The 16,948-nt window shown below is 45.2% G+C and overlaps 2 protein-coding genes across 8 annotated transcripts in view; one reads left to right on the top strand and one right to left on the bottom strand.

Moving 5' to 3' along the window:
* Positions 1 to 9,781, bottom strand: part of tdp1 (tyrosyl-DNA phosphodiesterase 1) — a 127,604-nt gene extending 117,823 nt beyond the window's left edge. Inside the window, exons 1-4 of one of the 6 annotated variants that reach the window (XM_041213849.1) lie at positions 9,236 to 9,781; positions 6,947 to 7,624; positions 4,617 to 4,660; positions 3,246 to 3,301 (exon numbers count right to left, since the gene is read on the bottom strand). In XM_041213849.1, coding sequence (XP_041069783.1) covers positions 3,246 to 3,301; positions 4,617 to 4,660; positions 6,947 to 7,619 — 773 coding nt within the window. In that variant the 5' untranslated portion in view covers positions 7,620 to 7,624; positions 9,236 to 9,781. Of the gene's footprint in view, positions 1 to 3,245; positions 3,302 to 4,616; positions 4,661 to 6,946; positions 7,625 to 8,708; positions 9,007 to 9,235 lie in introns of those variants that run through there. The other 5 variants (XM_041213850.1, XM_041213845.1, XM_041213848.1 and 2 more) reach the window with 5 other exon arrangements.
* Positions 9,782 to 13,091: 3,310 nt separating this feature from the next.
* The window catches only part of efcab11 (EF-hand calcium binding domain 11), a 97,243-nt gene continuing 93,386 nt past the window's right edge, over positions 13,092 to 16,948 (top strand). For both annotated transcript variants that reach the window (XM_041213948.1, XM_041213949.1), the window contains exons 1-2: positions 13,092 to 13,441; positions 16,220 to 16,315. In XM_041213948.1, the coding sequence (XP_041069882.1) occupies positions 13,364 to 13,441; positions 16,220 to 16,315 (174 nt within the window). In that variant the 5' untranslated portion in view covers positions 13,092 to 13,363. The remainder of the gene's footprint in view (positions 13,442 to 16,219; positions 16,316 to 16,948) is intronic.

Here is a 16,948-nt window from a genome sequence, read left to right as displayed (position 1 = left end):
CAAGGTTCTCTCAGGTGGATGTAAAAGATCCCATGGCACTATTTCGAAGAAGAGGAGGGCCATTCCCCCCTGGCCAATGGCCAATATTTATCCCTCAACCAACTTCACTGAAACAGATTATCTGGTCATCATCTCATTGCTGTTTGTGGGATCTTGCTGTGTGCCAACTGATGCTGCATTTCGACATCACAACACTGCTCTTCAACATGAACCCCCTGCCTCCCTCCATTATCTTGTGTCTATTGATGAGGATAGCAATTACTGCCAAGAGGCATTAGTCAAAAAAGCTTCTCTAGGTAGGTAAAAACGAAGAGATTAGTGAAATCAAAACTTCCTGAGGCACAGACAGGGGATATTATAATGGGGAATAAGGAAACAGCAGAGACATCAAACGAATATTTTGTACCTGTCTTTAGAAGATACAAAAACTAATGGAGACCAAAGGTCTAGTGAGATTGAGGAACTTCAAAAGATTAATATTGTTAAAAGAAATAGAATTGGAGAAATTAATGGGGTTATAAGCCTTCAAGTCCCCTACATGTCGACCTGCTGAGGGGATGTTCCCCTTCGTGGGAGAATCTAGAACTAGGGGGCACAGTTTCAAAATAAGGGGGTTCCCATTTAACAAAGAGATGAGGAGGAATTTCTTCTCTCAGAGGGTCATTAGTCTTTGGGAATTCTCTCCTCCAGAGAGCAGTGGAGGTTGGGCAACTGAATATATTCAAGGCTGAGATTTCTGATCTCGAGGGTTATGCAAGGCAGGCAGGAAAGTGGAGTTAAGTTCACAATCAGATCAGCCATGACCTTAAGAATGATGGAGCAGGCTTGAGGGGCCATATGACCAATGTCGGCTCCTATTTCTTATGACCTCCTGTACATCCTACTGTTTTAAAAGAGGTAGTTACAGAGATAGCGGATGCATTGGTTTTGATCTTTCCGAATTCCCTAGATTTTGGAATCATCCCAGTGGATTAGTAGGTAGCAAATGTAATCGCGCCATTGAAGAAAGGAAGAAGAGAGAAACCAGGGAGGTGGGGGTGGGGAAAAATAGGCCAGTTAGCCCCATGTCAATTGTCGGCAAAATGCTGGAAATTATTATTAGGGATGCCGTAACAGGGCACTTACAAAATTGCGATATGATTAAACAAATTCAACATTGATTTATGCATGAGAAATCTGTTTGGAAAGTCTGTTAGTTGTTTTAAGGGTGTAAGATGCAGGGTAAATAATGGGGAACCAGTAGATGTAGTGTATTTGGATTTTCAAAAAGGATTCGATAAGGTGCCACACAATAGCTAATTTCATTAAATCAGGATTTATGGGATTGAGAAATATAGTAGCATAGATTGAGGATTGGTTAACGGACAGAAAACAGACAGCAGGATTAAACAAATCACTTTCAATTTGGTAAGCTGCAGCTGGTGGGTTACCTCAAGGATCAGTGATTGAGCCTCAGCTATTTACAATCTATATCAATGACATAGATGAAGGGCCTGATGTAATGCATCCAAGTTTGCTGATAACAGAAAGTTAGGTTGGAAACTAAGTACTGAGGAGAACACAACGAGGGATAGAGACAGGTTGGGTGACTGGGCAAGAACATTAAAAGGTAAGAACTAGGAAGTCCTGGTTTTCAGGGGGACCTGGGTGTTCTTGTACCCAAATTCCAGAAAATTAATGTACAGGTACAACAAATAATTAGGAGAGCAAATGATAAGTTAGCTTATAGTACACAGCACATCACCACCTGGAAGTTCCCCTCCAAGTCATTCAGCATCCTGACTTGGAAATATATTGCCGTTCCTTCACTGTCGCTGGGTCAAAATCCTGGATCTCCCTCCCTAATAGCACTGTGACTGTGCCTACACCACATGGACTACAGCGGTTCAAAAAGGCAGCTCACCACCACCTTCTCAAGGGGCAATTAGGGATAGACAATAAATGCTGGCCCAGCCAGCGAGGCCCACATCCCATGAATGAATAAAGGAGTAAAGAAGTCTTACTGCAATTGTATCAGGCCTTGATGAGGCCACACCAGAGTATTATGTGCAATTTCTGTTTCCTTATCTAAGGTAAGATATATTTGCCTTCGAGGGAGTGCAACAAAGGTTCACTAGGTTGAGTTTTGTGATGAGGGGATCATGCTATGAGGACAGATTGAGTAGACTAGGCCTATGTTCCCTGGAGTTTAAGAGGGTGGGAGGTTATCTCATTGAAACATATAAGATTTGAAAAAGCTTGACAGAGTAGATGCTGAGTGGCTGTTTCCCCTGGCTGTGGGAATCTAGAACATAGGGTCACAGTCTGAAAATAAGGGTTCAGTCATTTTGGACTGAGATGAGGGGAGATTTCTTCACTCGGAATGTTGTGAATCTTCGAACATGTCTACCCCAGAGAGCAGTGGATGCTCATTCAGCTAATATATTCAAGGCTCAGACCCATAGGTTTTTGGACATTTATGGATTTAAGTGATTTGGGGGATAGTTCGGAAGGTGGAGCTGAGGTAGATGATGAGCCATGATCTTATTGAATAGTGAAGCAGGCTGGAGGGGCTCCTATTCTTATGACAAGATCATAATGAAGTTGGCTGAGTTTATGATATTTATTTGCAAGATTTAAAATGAGAAGACATGTATTTATATAGCGTCTTGCACTACTACCTCAGGACATCCCAAAGGACTTTACAATGACATGCTTTAATAGTCACAGTTCTAATATAGGAAATGTAGCAGCCAATTTGCACACAGCAAGCTCCCACAAACAGTAACGTGATAGTGACCAGATAATCTGTTTTTGTGTTTGATGGTCGTGTATTGGCCACAACACTAGGGATAACTTACCCTGCTCTTCTTCAGAATTATGCCACTATGTCCACCTGATGGGGCAGATGGGGCCTTGGTTTAACATCTCTTCTCAAAGACAGTGCAGCATTCCCTCAGTACTGTACTGCAGGGCTACAATGTTGCGCACACAAGGCAGTCAAAATGCCCAGCCCCAAGCAGATCTGGGTAGAAGATCATCACGCACTGCAACAAAATCTTGTGCCTTGGCAATGCTTAGTGAGCACTGGAATAGCAGACAAGACAATCGAGGTGTGTGCAAGGGTGGCATAGGTTCCATGAACCCTGGTTCAGTATTTACGGGCACTGTAGTGATTGGCACAGTCACAGCACCCAATTAAAAGCACAGCGCTCTGCAATCTTCACGAGTTTAGTTACTTCAGCAAAGAAGCAATTGAGACTCACCTGAATTCTTCTGGGTATTGCTTCACCAACCAAGGAATATCAATGCAGTAATTAAACTGAAATAGAAAAACATTCATTATTGGTTTTATTTCTTTAAACAGCAAACAAGTCCTCCTGCAAAGCAGCAGTCCTTGGTGTGTGGGTGTCACTTGGAAATATATCGCCGTTCCTACTCTGTCGCTGGGTCAAAATCCTGGAACTCCCTCCCTAACAGCACTGTTGGTGTGCCTACACCACATGGACTGCAGCGGTTCAAGAAGGCAGCTCACCACCACCTTCTCAAGGGGCAATTAGGGTTGGGCAATAAATGTTGGCCCAGCCAGCGAGGCCCACATCCCATTAATGAACAAAAGAGTAAAGAAGTCTTACTGCAATTATATCAGGCCTTAATGAGGCCACACAAGAGTATTGTGTGCAATTTCTGTCTCCTTATCTAAGGTAAGATATATTTGCCTTCGAGGGAGTGCCAGCATTTATTGCCCATCCCTTAATTGCCCTTGAGAAGCTGGTGGTGAGCCACCTTCTTGAACCGCTGCAGTCCATGTGGTGTAGGTACACCCACAGTGCTGTTAGGGAGGGAGTTCCAGGATTTTGACCCAGCAACAGTAAAGGAACGGCGATATATTTCCAAGTCAGGATGGTGAGTGGCTTGGAGGGGAACTTCCAGGTGGTGGTGTCCCCATCTATCTGCTCCTCTTGTTCTTCCAGGTGGTGGAGGGTCATGGGTTTGGGAGGTTACCAACACACGCATTAGGAAAAACATCAGAGGCTGTTGGAGAGGAAAGAGCCATGAGGAGTAAAGTTCAGGCACAACTGTCTTAAAGAGCTGCATCAAAGGGACCTTATGAACTTTAAGCCACGTTAGCATGGCTGATCAACAGGGTCAGGACTGGAAAGGACAAGTTTAAGACAGGTGTAGGACAGAAATTGTTTAATCAGAGGATTACCATCGGCTGAAACAGGTTCTTAAGCACGGGAGGCCATTCTGCCCATCTTGCCTGTACCAGCTCTTTGGAAGAGCCAGCCAATTAGAATGTATCCAATTCCCTTTCGAAAGTCATCAATGAATCTGCTTCCACCATCCTTTCAGACAGCGTGCTCCAGATCATAGCAACTCACTGTGTAAAATAACGTCACATCTCCCTCTGGTTCTTTTGCCCAGCACCTCTGGTTATGGATTTTTCTGCCACTGGACATGGTTTCTTATCATTTATTCTGTCAAAACCATTCATCATTTTGAACACCTCTATTAAATCTCCCCTTAACTCTTCTCTGATCTAACGAAAACAATCCCAGTTTCTTTTCCCAGGTTGTGCTAAGCTCAGTCTGGCCCCACATTGTGAGACTTGTACCTGACAGGAGTCTTCTCACCTGAGCAGAAGCTTTAATCGTCCCAAACAGCGGAGATAAAATATCTGCAAGAAAGAGTGTTTAAGAAAAAAAACTTGACATCATTTTGGGTTCTTCTCTGAGCTGCAGTCTAACAAAGAGGCAATTAATAAGACCAAAGAAAAATGAAGACACACTTAGAAAGTTCTGCAAACTTGGGCTGAATGGCCTCCTTCTGTGCTGTAATGACTGTAAAAATGCACAAAAATGATTATTATTTCCTGATCAACGTCCTTGAAATACATTCATTAAAATTCCAATTTTTAATCATCAATGACTTTGCTTTCTGAAACCCAGCATGAACACCTCAGCTGCATCGGGTGTGTGGATCTGGTCCACAAATTGGAGCAAGATGTGGCCTCTACAGTCAACTACCCCTTTCTTCACCCAGAGCCATTTTAAGTTAGCTACAAATAAAAGATTTTTCAGGGTCTCATCATTGGCTGCTTTCACCCCCCACACCACACCCCACCCCCCCCACTGTGGCTCAGTGTTCTTCAATGATGCTCCTGAGACACACCTTGGGACTACAGTTTACCATTACCATTTTAAAGATGCTATTTAACTGCAAGTTGTTGTTGTTAATGGCGAACTGGGAGGAGTTACCACGTTTGTAATCATGTCTACACAAGGTGATCAGGGCACCAGACTAATCACTGCAATGTGTAAAGCAGAATTTTTGAGTAATTAAATTACCTCTCTACATTAATGATTAATGCTACAGGAGAAAATGGGGGGGGACAATCGGTTGGCAAGTCAACTCTGATTGGCCAAGACATTGCCATTGAGAATATGGGGTGGAATATGTGGCTGGCCAGGTGTGGCTTGATATAGGAGTTTTTCATTTTGATAACATTCATCGACCGATGAATGCAGGATTGAGGAGATTGGGGGTGACGAGCAATGACACTGCAGTCATCCACCAGTCGGTCAGTCTTAAACAGGACGTAGTAAATGTGCTACCATTGGGCTCAGTGCCTAAGTCTGGGAGCGTGGGGCAGGGGAAAAAGGCATTTTTATAGAGTCTTCCGTGGCTTTTTTATTTATTCTTTTATGGATTGTGAGCCTTGTTGCCCATCCCTAATTGCCCTTGAACTGAGTGACTTGCTAGGCCATTTCAGAGGGCAGTTAAGAGTCAACCACATTGCTGTGGGTCAGGAGTCACATGTAGACCAGACCAGGTAAGGGTGGCCGATTTCCTTCCCTAGAGGACATTAGTGAACCGGAAGGGTTACTATGACAATCGATGACAGTTTTCATGGTCGCTGTTACTGAGACTAGGTTTATGTTCCAGATTTTATTAATCTAATTTAAATTCCACCAGCTGCCATGGTGGGATTTGAACCCATGACACCAGAGCAACAACCTAGTCCAGTGACATTACAACTTTGCCACCATCTCCCCCTGCAGAGTATCCCAAAGCGTTTTACAGCCAATGAAATACACTTGAAGCTCAGTCACTGTTGTAATGTAGGAAACACAGCAGCCAATTTACGCACAGCAAGACCCCACAAACATGTGACAATTATCAGATTTTTTTTTTTAAAAAGTAATATTGACTGAAGGATAAATACTGGCCAGAATATCAGGGAGAACACCCCAGCTCTTTTTTAAAATAGTTACATAAAGCCTATAGCACAGAAACAAGCCATTTGGCCCAAGGGTTTACTTCTGAGTTTCTGTTCCACATGAGCTCCTCCAACCTTTCTTCATGTAACCTTATCAGGAGATCTTTCTAATCTTTTCCCCTTCCTTTGCTAATCTAGTTATAGAATATTTCATGTCCAACTGAGAGGGCAGATGGGGCCTCTGTTTAACGTCTCATCCAAAAGGCGGTACCTCTGACAGTGCAGCACTCCCTCAGTACTGCACTGGGCGCATCAGACTAAATTTTGTGCTGAAGTCTCTGGAGTGGGGACTTGAACCCAAAACCTTCTGACTCTGAGGTGAGAGTGCTACCACCTGAGCCATGGCTGAAAACCAAACAGCATAATATCAATCATCGTTACCCCTCAAGATTACACAGTGGTGACAGCCGCCAAGTGCCAGAGGGGGAAAATCAGGCCGTGTTTCCCTTTGGTCAAATTGGCTGCTCGCCAATGTCTCTGCAGGCCAATATGGTCATAGCTAGTGGAACCATAGATCAGCATGAGTGGAGGGAGTGATTGATAAAATCGAGGATATAAATTCAAACAATGCCTTGTTTTTCTCTCGCCTCAGCTAAGCATACAATGGGAATGTGGCCTCAGCTAAATGGCCCAGATAATTACCTCTGACCCAAAAACACTCGAAAGCATCAGCCAATGCCTTACCTTTTATATGAAGTGCCCCACAGTTGTCCTTGGCTGGGATGCCAGAGACTTTGGTCAGATAGAAACCGAAGGACTTGGCTTTCTCCAGCACGTCCCACCTGTCTAAGGTCTCATCGTCGCTCTCCGGTTTGGGTGACCAGGCAGCTGCTGAACCCGCCGAGGGACAATGATGGTGCATTCCTTCCGGGCGCTGTTTCTTCTTCATCGGACCTGGGCTCCTCTGGTCGACCAGCTCCTCCTTGACCTGTCGCGCCTCTGCTTTGGTGTCAGGCTCCTCGTCGCTGCTGGAGACCCCCCACCCCGATTCAGATGACGGTCTTAGCCGTTTGAGCGCAGGGGAGGGCGCTTCAGTTTTAATCGGGTTTGAGACAGGTTCCTGCCCTATTTTCCTAGCTGCAGATGCATGAGGGCTCGGGGGGGATTCCCTGGAATGACCGGATCCTGGAGGTCCGTGGGTGCTGGATGTGGTATTCCCCTGGCCAGAGTCTGCAGCCCCAAATTCTCCTTCGTCCACCACCGTCTCGTCTGAATCTGATACATAGTCTTTCCTGACAGACTGTGTAAGTGGGAAGGGGCCTCCCGTCTGTCGAGCAGGCTCAGCATCTTCCTCATCGCTGCTCGACACTGTCCACCTCCCGTGCTGACTCTGAACTTTGCTCGCTCCTCCGGACATGGCCTCTGGGTGGGGGGTGGGGGGAGAAAACAAAATAAAGTCTTGAACTTATACAGCGCCCTTCCCAGCCTCAGCATGTCCCAAAGCCCTTTACAGCCAGCCAATCATGTACTTTTGAAAAGTAGTTACTATTGGAAAGTGGGAGATGCAACAATCAATTTGCGCACAGCAAGATCCCACAAACGGCAATGTGACGACGACCAAATCATATGGCGGTTGAGGAATAAATACTGGCCCAGGACACAGGGGAGAACTCCCCAGCCCTTCTCTGAAATAACTGATCACGATAATGAAATAGTGATTGGGAGTTTACATGGCAATTTTTTTAGTTTGATTGGACTTCTGGTTAGACTACATCCTTGGTGAAGCCCTGCGAAGTGGGGGGGGGTGGTGGAATAGTACACTTGTGTGGCTGATTTTTATCTCATGACACCAGGCACCAGACTGTCACCACTCGAGGTCCAATTCAAATAGACAAGTTACCATGGACTGGGTTCACCGTGCAGTCTACAGTTTGAATTACCTCCTGACAGGTAAAATAGCTCTCTCATTCTTTCGTGGGATGCGGGCATCGCTGGCAAGGCCAGCATTTGTTACCCACCACTAACTGCCCTTGAACTGAGTGTCTTGCTAGGCCATTTCAGCCTGTTGATGTATGGGTTTTGGGAAGAGTACTGCTGTCACTTCCTGCTCGACTCCGGGTAACCCTGCAAATTAGCAGCCTGGTCCGGAGTCACATGTAGGCCAGACCAGGCAAGGACGGCAGATTCCCTTCCCTAAAAGGACATGAGTGAGCCAGATGGGTTTTTAACAATCTGAGACTAGCTTTCAATTTATTTAAATATTCCACCAGCTGCTATGGGATTTGAACCCTTGTCCCAAGAGCCTTGGGATCACTAGTGCAGTGACATTACCATTATATTGCCATCTGCCTATCCAATCTCATTATTCGCCCAACCAGGCCACTCATTAGCAGGGTTACCTGGAGTTGAGCAGGAAGTGATCCAAAACTTATACATCAACAACAGTTGCCCTGAAGTACTTGCAGGACAACATTCAACCTAACCCCATGGAATAACCCTCTCCTACCTTTTCTGCGTCCCTCTCTCCCGGAAAGGTCACCGCTGGACAACTGACAGGCCCCGGCTGGGCAGCCTATTTACTGCCTTGAATTGGGAAATCTCCAGTCAAGGGTGCATCTGCCCAGGGAGCATCAGTCCAACATCAACAATAACGAGTAACACCCTCCTGAAGTCTGACCTGACGTTTGCAGGGTTTCCCAGGGCAGCTCACCTGCTGATAAGTGCTGCCCGTTGGGAGGGCAGAGGGTGGCCCTGGCTGGACATACGCAGCAGTGACCCTCAGTCAATTCCTCCACCCCCCACCACCACCACCACTCACACCACCCGACCAAGTCTTAGCCAAGACAAAGCAAGGCAGCGCTGAATGGCACGTTGTTGAGAAAAAAATAGCGTTTGGGATGCGCAATGGGTCAGAAAAAGAAAAGCAGTGCATGCCTGAGCAAGAATGGAGAAAAGCCATTGTGCATACAGACTTGGGAGAGGAGTTTGGTCTCCTATAAGTTGAATTGCATTTATTTGACCGTCTGGTATTACCGTCACCTACTGTAGCCGCCTTGAACGAAACTGTATCTAATCTGCAGCCGCTCGACACAATGTATCCAAGCCGCTTTAGAACACGGCCCGGGGGCACCAGCCCGTTTTAGAACGCGGCCCGGGAGCACGAGACCACTTTAGAACGCAGCACGGGACCACGTTCGAACGCGGCCCAGGAGCACGAGACCACTTTAGAACGCGGCCCGGGAGGCTTACTGCCCGGTCCGCCCGCACTCACTCACTCCCCCGGGTCCTACTGCCCTTCTCACCAGCTTTCCATCTACCCGGCACAGCAACCTTACAACTAATTAATATTCAGGGTCCCGGCTTCTCTCATTTGAAATTTGACTCGCCGGGTTGTTTCAAAAAAAAAATTTGCTGTTTTGATCTCTCTTGCTCTGGGGAAATCCAGCCTATGCCTCGTTCGGTGGCACTGAGCTAGTGTTGCCAACTCTCTCGGCTCGACCTGGAGTCTCCAAGAATTGAAGATCAATCTCTAGGGCACTGTTGTGCGCAATCCTGGAGAAAAATCACTGGGACATTTAAATAGATTGTTTATTTTTGTCAATTTCTTTGAACATTTCTCTTGCAGATATAAAAATATTGAAAAAGGGGAAGAAATGTGTGTTTTGCACAGAGCCTAGCATCGTCCAATTGGGTAATCAAGTCTTTTTCCTTTCCAAATGACATTGGAAGGCAGTACATCACAAGGGTGGATGTGTTGGCCAATGAATGGCAGAGCATGGGGGCAAGTCATGTGATGAAACCTCCAGGAACAAATGTAATTGCAGTTGGCAACACCAAAGTTGCAGATTCAAGTCCCACTCTAGGTCTTCAGAGGTCAAAGTTGACAGTGCAGTGTTGAGGGCATGCTACACTGGTGGAAATGCTAACTTTTGGAATGAAAAGTTAAACTGAGGCTCCATCTGCCTGCTCTGGTGGATGCAAAAGATCCCATCACACTACTTTGAAGAACAGGGGGAATATTGCCAGTGTCTTTGACAATGTTTAGCCCTGCGTCAAAATCTGATAATCTGGTCATTCTCAATTTGTTGTTTGTGGTGTTAGAATAATGCCTCTCAAGACTGAAGTTTTGTTTTACAAAATGGAAGGACCTGGCATAATCTGGTCATCTGGATGCTAACCTGGGATTTTTTAAAAAAAATCATAAATTCACCTCGGGACCGTCAACACGCAGGCCTTTTCCAAGGAATCACCTGATCTATATGGTACTTGAGGAGGAGAAGTTGTTTGTTTGTGTTGAACTGCAAAACACTTTAATTAATGAAACTGGGAGACAAAAAAAGCAATCACATAGCAGAGGGAAAAAACTTAAGTTGTGAACCTGCTTGTTTTGAAGGCAGTCTTGTTGAAGAACAAGCTGAGGAAAGAAGGCTACCTTCACTGGCTCCCTCTCTCTCTACCTTTCATAAAATTGTGTGTAGCTATCAACCTGTAGCCAGAGAACCCTCGACTGATTGTAAATAGTCCACATTTGGGCCTGCAAAGCTGTACTAGTGGTGAGAACTTCCAGGCATCCACCAGGGCCAGCACACAAGAGGACTCCGGGTCGAGACCTTTGAGGACCTGTGGACTTTATCCTTTATCTTTTAACGCATATCCTCCAAAGCCCATCTCTGCAGAGGGAGAGATTCTATCTGTTTGCCCTTTGTGTGCGTGTGTGTGTTTGTGTGTTTGTGTGTGTGTGTGTGTGTGTGTGTGCGTTGGGGGAATTCTTTAGGAAGAGATAGATAGTTATACTTCCCGATCACAATTGTATGTTAAGCAATATTTGCGACTTGTTAAAATAAGATTTGTTTTAAAAATAAATTAATCATTCTGCATGTTTGAAAAAAGTCTGGTCAGAGCCTCTTTTCTTCTGGGCAATAGAGGTACACAATTAGCTATTTCGGCGAGAAAATTAAACATTTGATTTAATGGTACAGCCTGTGGAGTAGGGGGGCTTGATAATTCACACGCTCCTCCCATCCCAGTCGTAACAGTGGGACTTGCAATGTGCAAAATTGACTGCTGTTTTTCCTACATTGCAACAGTCACTATACATCAAAAACTACTTCATTAGCTGTAAAGTCCTTCTGAGATAGGAAGGTGGATAGGTAAATAACAAGGAGGTTATGCTTAATTTACATAAGACACTTGTTAGTCCTCAGCTGGAGTATTGTGTGGAGTTCTGGGTGCCACATTATAGGAACGATGTGAACACGTTGGAGAGTGTGCAGAAGTGGTCCAAGAATGGTTCCAGGGATGAGAAACTTCAGCTACACAGATAGATTGGGGACTGTTCTCAGAAGGCTAAGAGGAGATTTGATAGAAATGCTCAAAATCATGAGGGGGCTGGACAGAGTAGATAGGGAGAAGCAGTTCCCGTTTGTAAAATTATCAAGATCGAGGGGGCACAGATTTAAAGTGATTTTCAAAAGAAGCAAATGTGACGTGAGAAAAACTCTTTCACGCAATGAGTGGTTTGGGTCTAGGCTTATCAGATCAGCCATGATCTCATTGAATGGTGGAGCAGACTCGATGGGCCGAATGGCCTAATTCTGCTCCTATGTCTTATGGGTCATGAATGCACTGCCCAGAAGTGTGGTGGACGCAGGTTCAATTGAGGCATTCAAAAGGGAATTAGATGATTATTTAAATAGAAAAAATGTGCAGGGGTATGGGGAAAAGGCAGGGCAATGTCACTAGGTCATAATGCTAATTTCGAGAGCTGGTTCAGGCACAATGGGCCAAATGTCTATTCTGTTAAATTCTGTGATATCCGGTAGTTGAAAAAAGTGCTTTATTTTTATTTATATTTTCAAAGCACTCCCCTCCCCCATATGTTTAAATGTGTTTCTATATCCCCCAGACCCTTGAATTCTTTAAAAATGATTTAAAGGAAGGTTTGCATTTCTTTAGCGCCTTTCATGAACTCAAGACATCCCAAACTGCTTCTACAGCCAATTAAGTACTTTTAAAGCATAGTTACTGCTGTAAATTAGGAAACACGACAGCTGATTTGTGCGCAGCAAAGTGATAATGCCCAGATCATCTGTTTTTGTGATGATGATTGAGGAATAAACATTGGGTAGGACATTAGCGATAAGTTCTACGAAATAGCCCCACGGGCTCTTTAACATCAACCAGAGGACAGGGCCTCGGCTTAACTTCGCATCGGAAGGACAGCGCCTCTGACAGTGCAGCACTCCCTCAGTACTGCACCAAGTGTGTCAGCCTAGATTTTTGTGCCCAAGTCTCTGGAGTGAGACTTGAACTCACAACTTTCTGACTCAGAGACCAGTGCTGCCAACTTAACCAAAAACAGTTTAACACTTTAAACTTTAATATGCTTAATATATTTCTCATCTCTTACTGATGCTTCAAATGTCACTGGACAGTGAAACATCAACAAATATTTTGGCCTCAAAATAAGTTTTTAACATTTTTGTAACGTGCCTTAAATTGGGAAGGAATTCGATGTAAAGAATAAATTTCTCTGATTAGAAAAATGCAAATCCCGTGAAAATTGTTCATCTGGAGAGAAGACCATTTAAAACTATTATTTTTTTTTGTCGGGAAATTACACATAAGTGACGCCCTTTAAGAACACGACAATCCCTTTAAGAAAGACAGCCAATCACTGCGGCTGATGAAAGTTAGTGGAAGGTATAACCCAATGAGAAATTAGATTGTGGTCGCGCGGAAGTTACAAAAGCAGAAGCTTCTAACAGCAGAGACTGAGAGAAAAGAGAGAGAAACAATGAGTTAGAGTCAGATTCAGAGTCAGTGAGAGTAATAGTGAGTGAGAGTAACAGTGAGTGAGAGTAACAGTGAGTGAGAGTAACAGTGAGGGTCAGTAAGAGTAACATTGAGTGAGGGTCAGTGAGAGTAACAGAGTCAGTGAGAGTATCAGTGACAGTAACAGAGTCAGTGAGGGTGGGTGAGAGTAGCAGGGAGGGTCAGTGAGAGTAACAGTTTGAATGAGAGTAACAGTGTGAGGTTCAGTGAGGGCAGGAAGTTAGTGAGAGTGTGGGTGAGCGGTCAGTAACAGTGAGGAGGATAGTAACAGTAAGTAAGTGATCTGATCCATTACAGCTGCCAGACTGGTCACTGTCTGGGTGTTCGATGATCTATCAAGCACGGATTTGCAATGTTGATGAAGAGAGGATTGTCACTGACTCGGAGAAGAGCCACTTTGTTACGGTAGGTGACACTAAACCTAGGGGCTGGAGAGGGACCACTTCATTGTTACTGTCAGGACCCTCCCACATGTTCCCTCCAGAACAGCAGCGGGGCTTCCTAGGTACTGGGAACAGGTTGTTTTAAATTTTGCGTTTTGCACTGTGGGCTTTTGGGTGATTCAGTAAAGCAATTGTGAACGATCAGAAGAAACTTGTCACGCTGGTCATTCTGTTCCAGCCATAAACTTGTGAATCTGGTGTCATGAACTTGAGGGTGGGGAAGGTCTCTGAGGGAAAACGGGGACTCCCTACAGGTGACTTGATTGAAACAAACGAGATCCTGAGGGGTCTTGACAGGTTGGATGTGGAAGGATGTTTCCTCTTGTGGGAGAATCTAGAACTAGGGGGTCACTGTTTAAAAATGAGGGGTCACTCATTTAAGACAGAGGTGAGGAGAATTTTTTCACTGAGGGTCCTGAGACTTCGGAACTCTCTTCCTCAAAATGCAGTGGAAGCAGAGCCTTTGAATATCTTTAAGGAGGAGTAGATCCTTGATGAGCAAGGGGGGTGAAGGGTTATCGGGGGTAGGCATGGATGTGAGGTTGAGATTACAATCAGATCAGCCATGGTCTTATTGAATGGTGAAGCAGGCTCGAGGGGCTGAGTGGCTTACTCCTACTCCTCCTAATTCATATGTTCAAATGTACATGGGTAAGGCTGAAATGTTAACCCCCTATCCATCATCACCCTCACCCCACCCCCCCCCCCCCCCCCCACCCCCCCCCCCAACCAAAGTAAAGCATAGAATAGTACAGCACAGAAGGAGGCCATTCACCCTTTGAGTTTGTACTGGCTCTTTCAAAGAGCAATCCGGTTAGTCCCACTCCCCCACATCCCTACGCTTTTTTTTTTCTCCTTCAAATATTTATCCAATTCCCTTTTGAAATTACCATTGAATCTGGATCCAACCCCCTATCTGGCAATGCATTGCCAATCCTAACAGCTCATAGCGTAAGGACGTTTGTCCTCGTGTTGCCTTTAATCTAAAGCTCTAAACTCTTCACGATTTTGAGCACCCTCATCAACTCTCCACTAAACCTCCTTTGGTCTAAGGAAGGCAACCCCAGCTTCTCCTGTCTGCCCATGTAACTGAGATATCTAATGTACATCGTGGAGCAGCTGAGATTTAAAATGCTGGCTTTCTCCGTGCGCAGAAAGCAGCCAAACACAGACCCAGACACACAGGAATCGTCTGGACCAAAGGCTGTTTCTGTCCAGTTTAACTCTGTAAGTCACATCTTTGAGCATGCCCAGTGAAGCTTAATTTTATTCTTTTGTGGGATGTGGGCATCTCTGGCCGGGCCAGCATTTATTACCCATCCCTCATTTTCCCTCGAGAAGGTGGTGGTGAGCTGCCTTCTTGAACCGCTGCAGTCCATGTGGTGTAGGTACACCCACAGTGCTGTTAGGGAGGGTTTGACCCAGTGACAGTGGAGGAACGGCGATATATTTCCCAGTCAGGATGTTGAGTGACTTGGAGGGGAACTTGCAGGTGATGGTGTTCCCATGTGTCTGCTGCCCTTGTCCTCCTTCCAGATGGTAGCAGTCATGGGTTTGGTGAGTTGCTGCAGTGCTGTACACACCTGCACTCATCCAGATAAGGAGGGAGTATTCCATCACACTGCTGACTGGTGCCTTGTAGATGGTGGACAGGCTTTGGGGACTCGGGGGCTGAGTTACTCTATGGGAATTGCTACATGGCTGCATCTTATTTTACTGCTGACAATAACATTAAGGTCATTTAAAAATAAATTAATGTAAAATAGATTCAACCATGGTAACGTGGAAATAAAATTAACAAAATTCAATTACTAATAACAACTTGCATTTTTATAACCATTTAAAATGTCTCCAGGTGCTAAGGAGAAGGAAGGTTTTAATATAATTTTAGAGCTGTAGGACTAAAAGAATTCTTTAAAAATGTGACTGGCTTAAATTGTATATTGTGCTGTAACAAGCCATTGTTTTAGAGAGAAGTTGATGTTGATGGTGTTTGAAAGCGCACACAGGCTCCACTCAGTGGCCATTGTGTGTGCTTTCACCCTGGCATTATATTTGAATACTCACGTGAGACAATGGTTTTGTGGATAGTAAGCCTGTGTCCTGGCCTGAGCAGCACCTTGAAGCTACATTCAAATTGGATTTGACAGCTCCTTGAAAGAGGAACTAGAAACAGGCAAACAATCCAATCCTGTACAAGCTGTGAATGTGAGCTTCATGCTTGGGGGAAGACTAGATTTTTTTTTCATTCTCAGAATGATTAGCTTCAGTCTAACCACCCTGGCCCTTGCAACCCCCTCGCTATGTAGACTGTAAGGTAACAATAGTTTGGAAACTCTGAGCACTCACTAAGCCCCGGGCTCTGTGAAATTAACAGCCCCTCTTGACACCTGGGGGTAAGAAAATATATGCAGCTGTTTCAGAAAGAGAATTGGACGTATGTTTAAAAAGGGGAAAAGATTTGCAGGGGTTGTGAGAAAGATGATTGGAGGCATTGGGACTAATTGGATAGATTTTTCAAAGAGCCAGCACAGGCACAATGGGCGGTGTCTCTGCGGTGTGATTCCTATAGTTGAGACTCTTGTTCAAAATGGACCTTCAAAGATACCTGAAACATGAACCAGTTTTTTAATATTTATTTTGGTGGGGGCGGGTGGCAGGGAGGTCTGGGGGTTGAGTGCCGTGTAGTTACTTTTTTTCTCTCTCTACTTGAAGAACGTATTTGTTGTTCCTTTGCCAGGTTTTTCGAGAATGTGATTTGGGTCAGAAAGGCTATCTGAGCAGAGAAGATCTCAAGGTTGCAGTGGTAACCATGTTTGGATATAAACCTTCCAAGGTAACAGCGCTGCGTTTTAGAGGTTCACACTCCAGCTCATTGAAACCTGCCCTTAAGAAGCAACTTTAAATGCTACATCAGCCATGGCTCAATGGGCAGCACTCCCACCCTCCTGACTCCGAAGGCTGTGGGTTCGAGTCCCACTCCAGAAACTTGAGCACAAAACCTCTATGCTGACGCCCCCATTCAGTGCTGAGGCTAGAATGGATTTTGTGTGCTGTCAAACATGGGGTCTGAGGCGTGTGGCAATGGGAGGAGGTCATCCAGCTTTCTTTGCCTGCTCCGTCCTTCAATTGGATCTGTGTGCCATCGTCCCACATCCGCTCCGTAATCCCTTGACGCTCTTAATCTGCTGAACTCGGTCTTGGAAATCTTAATTGACCCAAGTTAATTGGTTGGGCATCTCGCTCACACTGCGCATGTGCCAGGCAGCGACCACCACCGCACCCATCTCCCCTTGACATTCAATGAAATTACCATCGCTGAATTCCCCACTTGCCAGTGACACACACTTCCAAGGAAAGAATGGAAAAAAAAACTATTGTTTGAAGACCTAGAGCTGCATCGCCTCCCCCAACTCTTTCCCCCTCCCCCTCCGCCCCCACAGTGACCGTGCTTGCTCTGAGATGAGGA

The sequence above is a fragment of the Carcharodon carcharias genome, chromosome 20 (assembly GCF_017639515.1).
Source record: "Carcharodon carcharias isolate sCarCar2 chromosome 20, sCarCar2.pri, whole genome shotgun sequence".
Lineage (NCBI taxonomy): Eukaryota > Metazoa > Chordata > Chondrichthyes > Lamniformes > Lamnidae > Carcharodon > Carcharodon carcharias.
The sequence above is the reverse complement of the archived record's forward strand: the minus strand, read 5'-3'. Positions and strand labels throughout refer to the sequence as shown.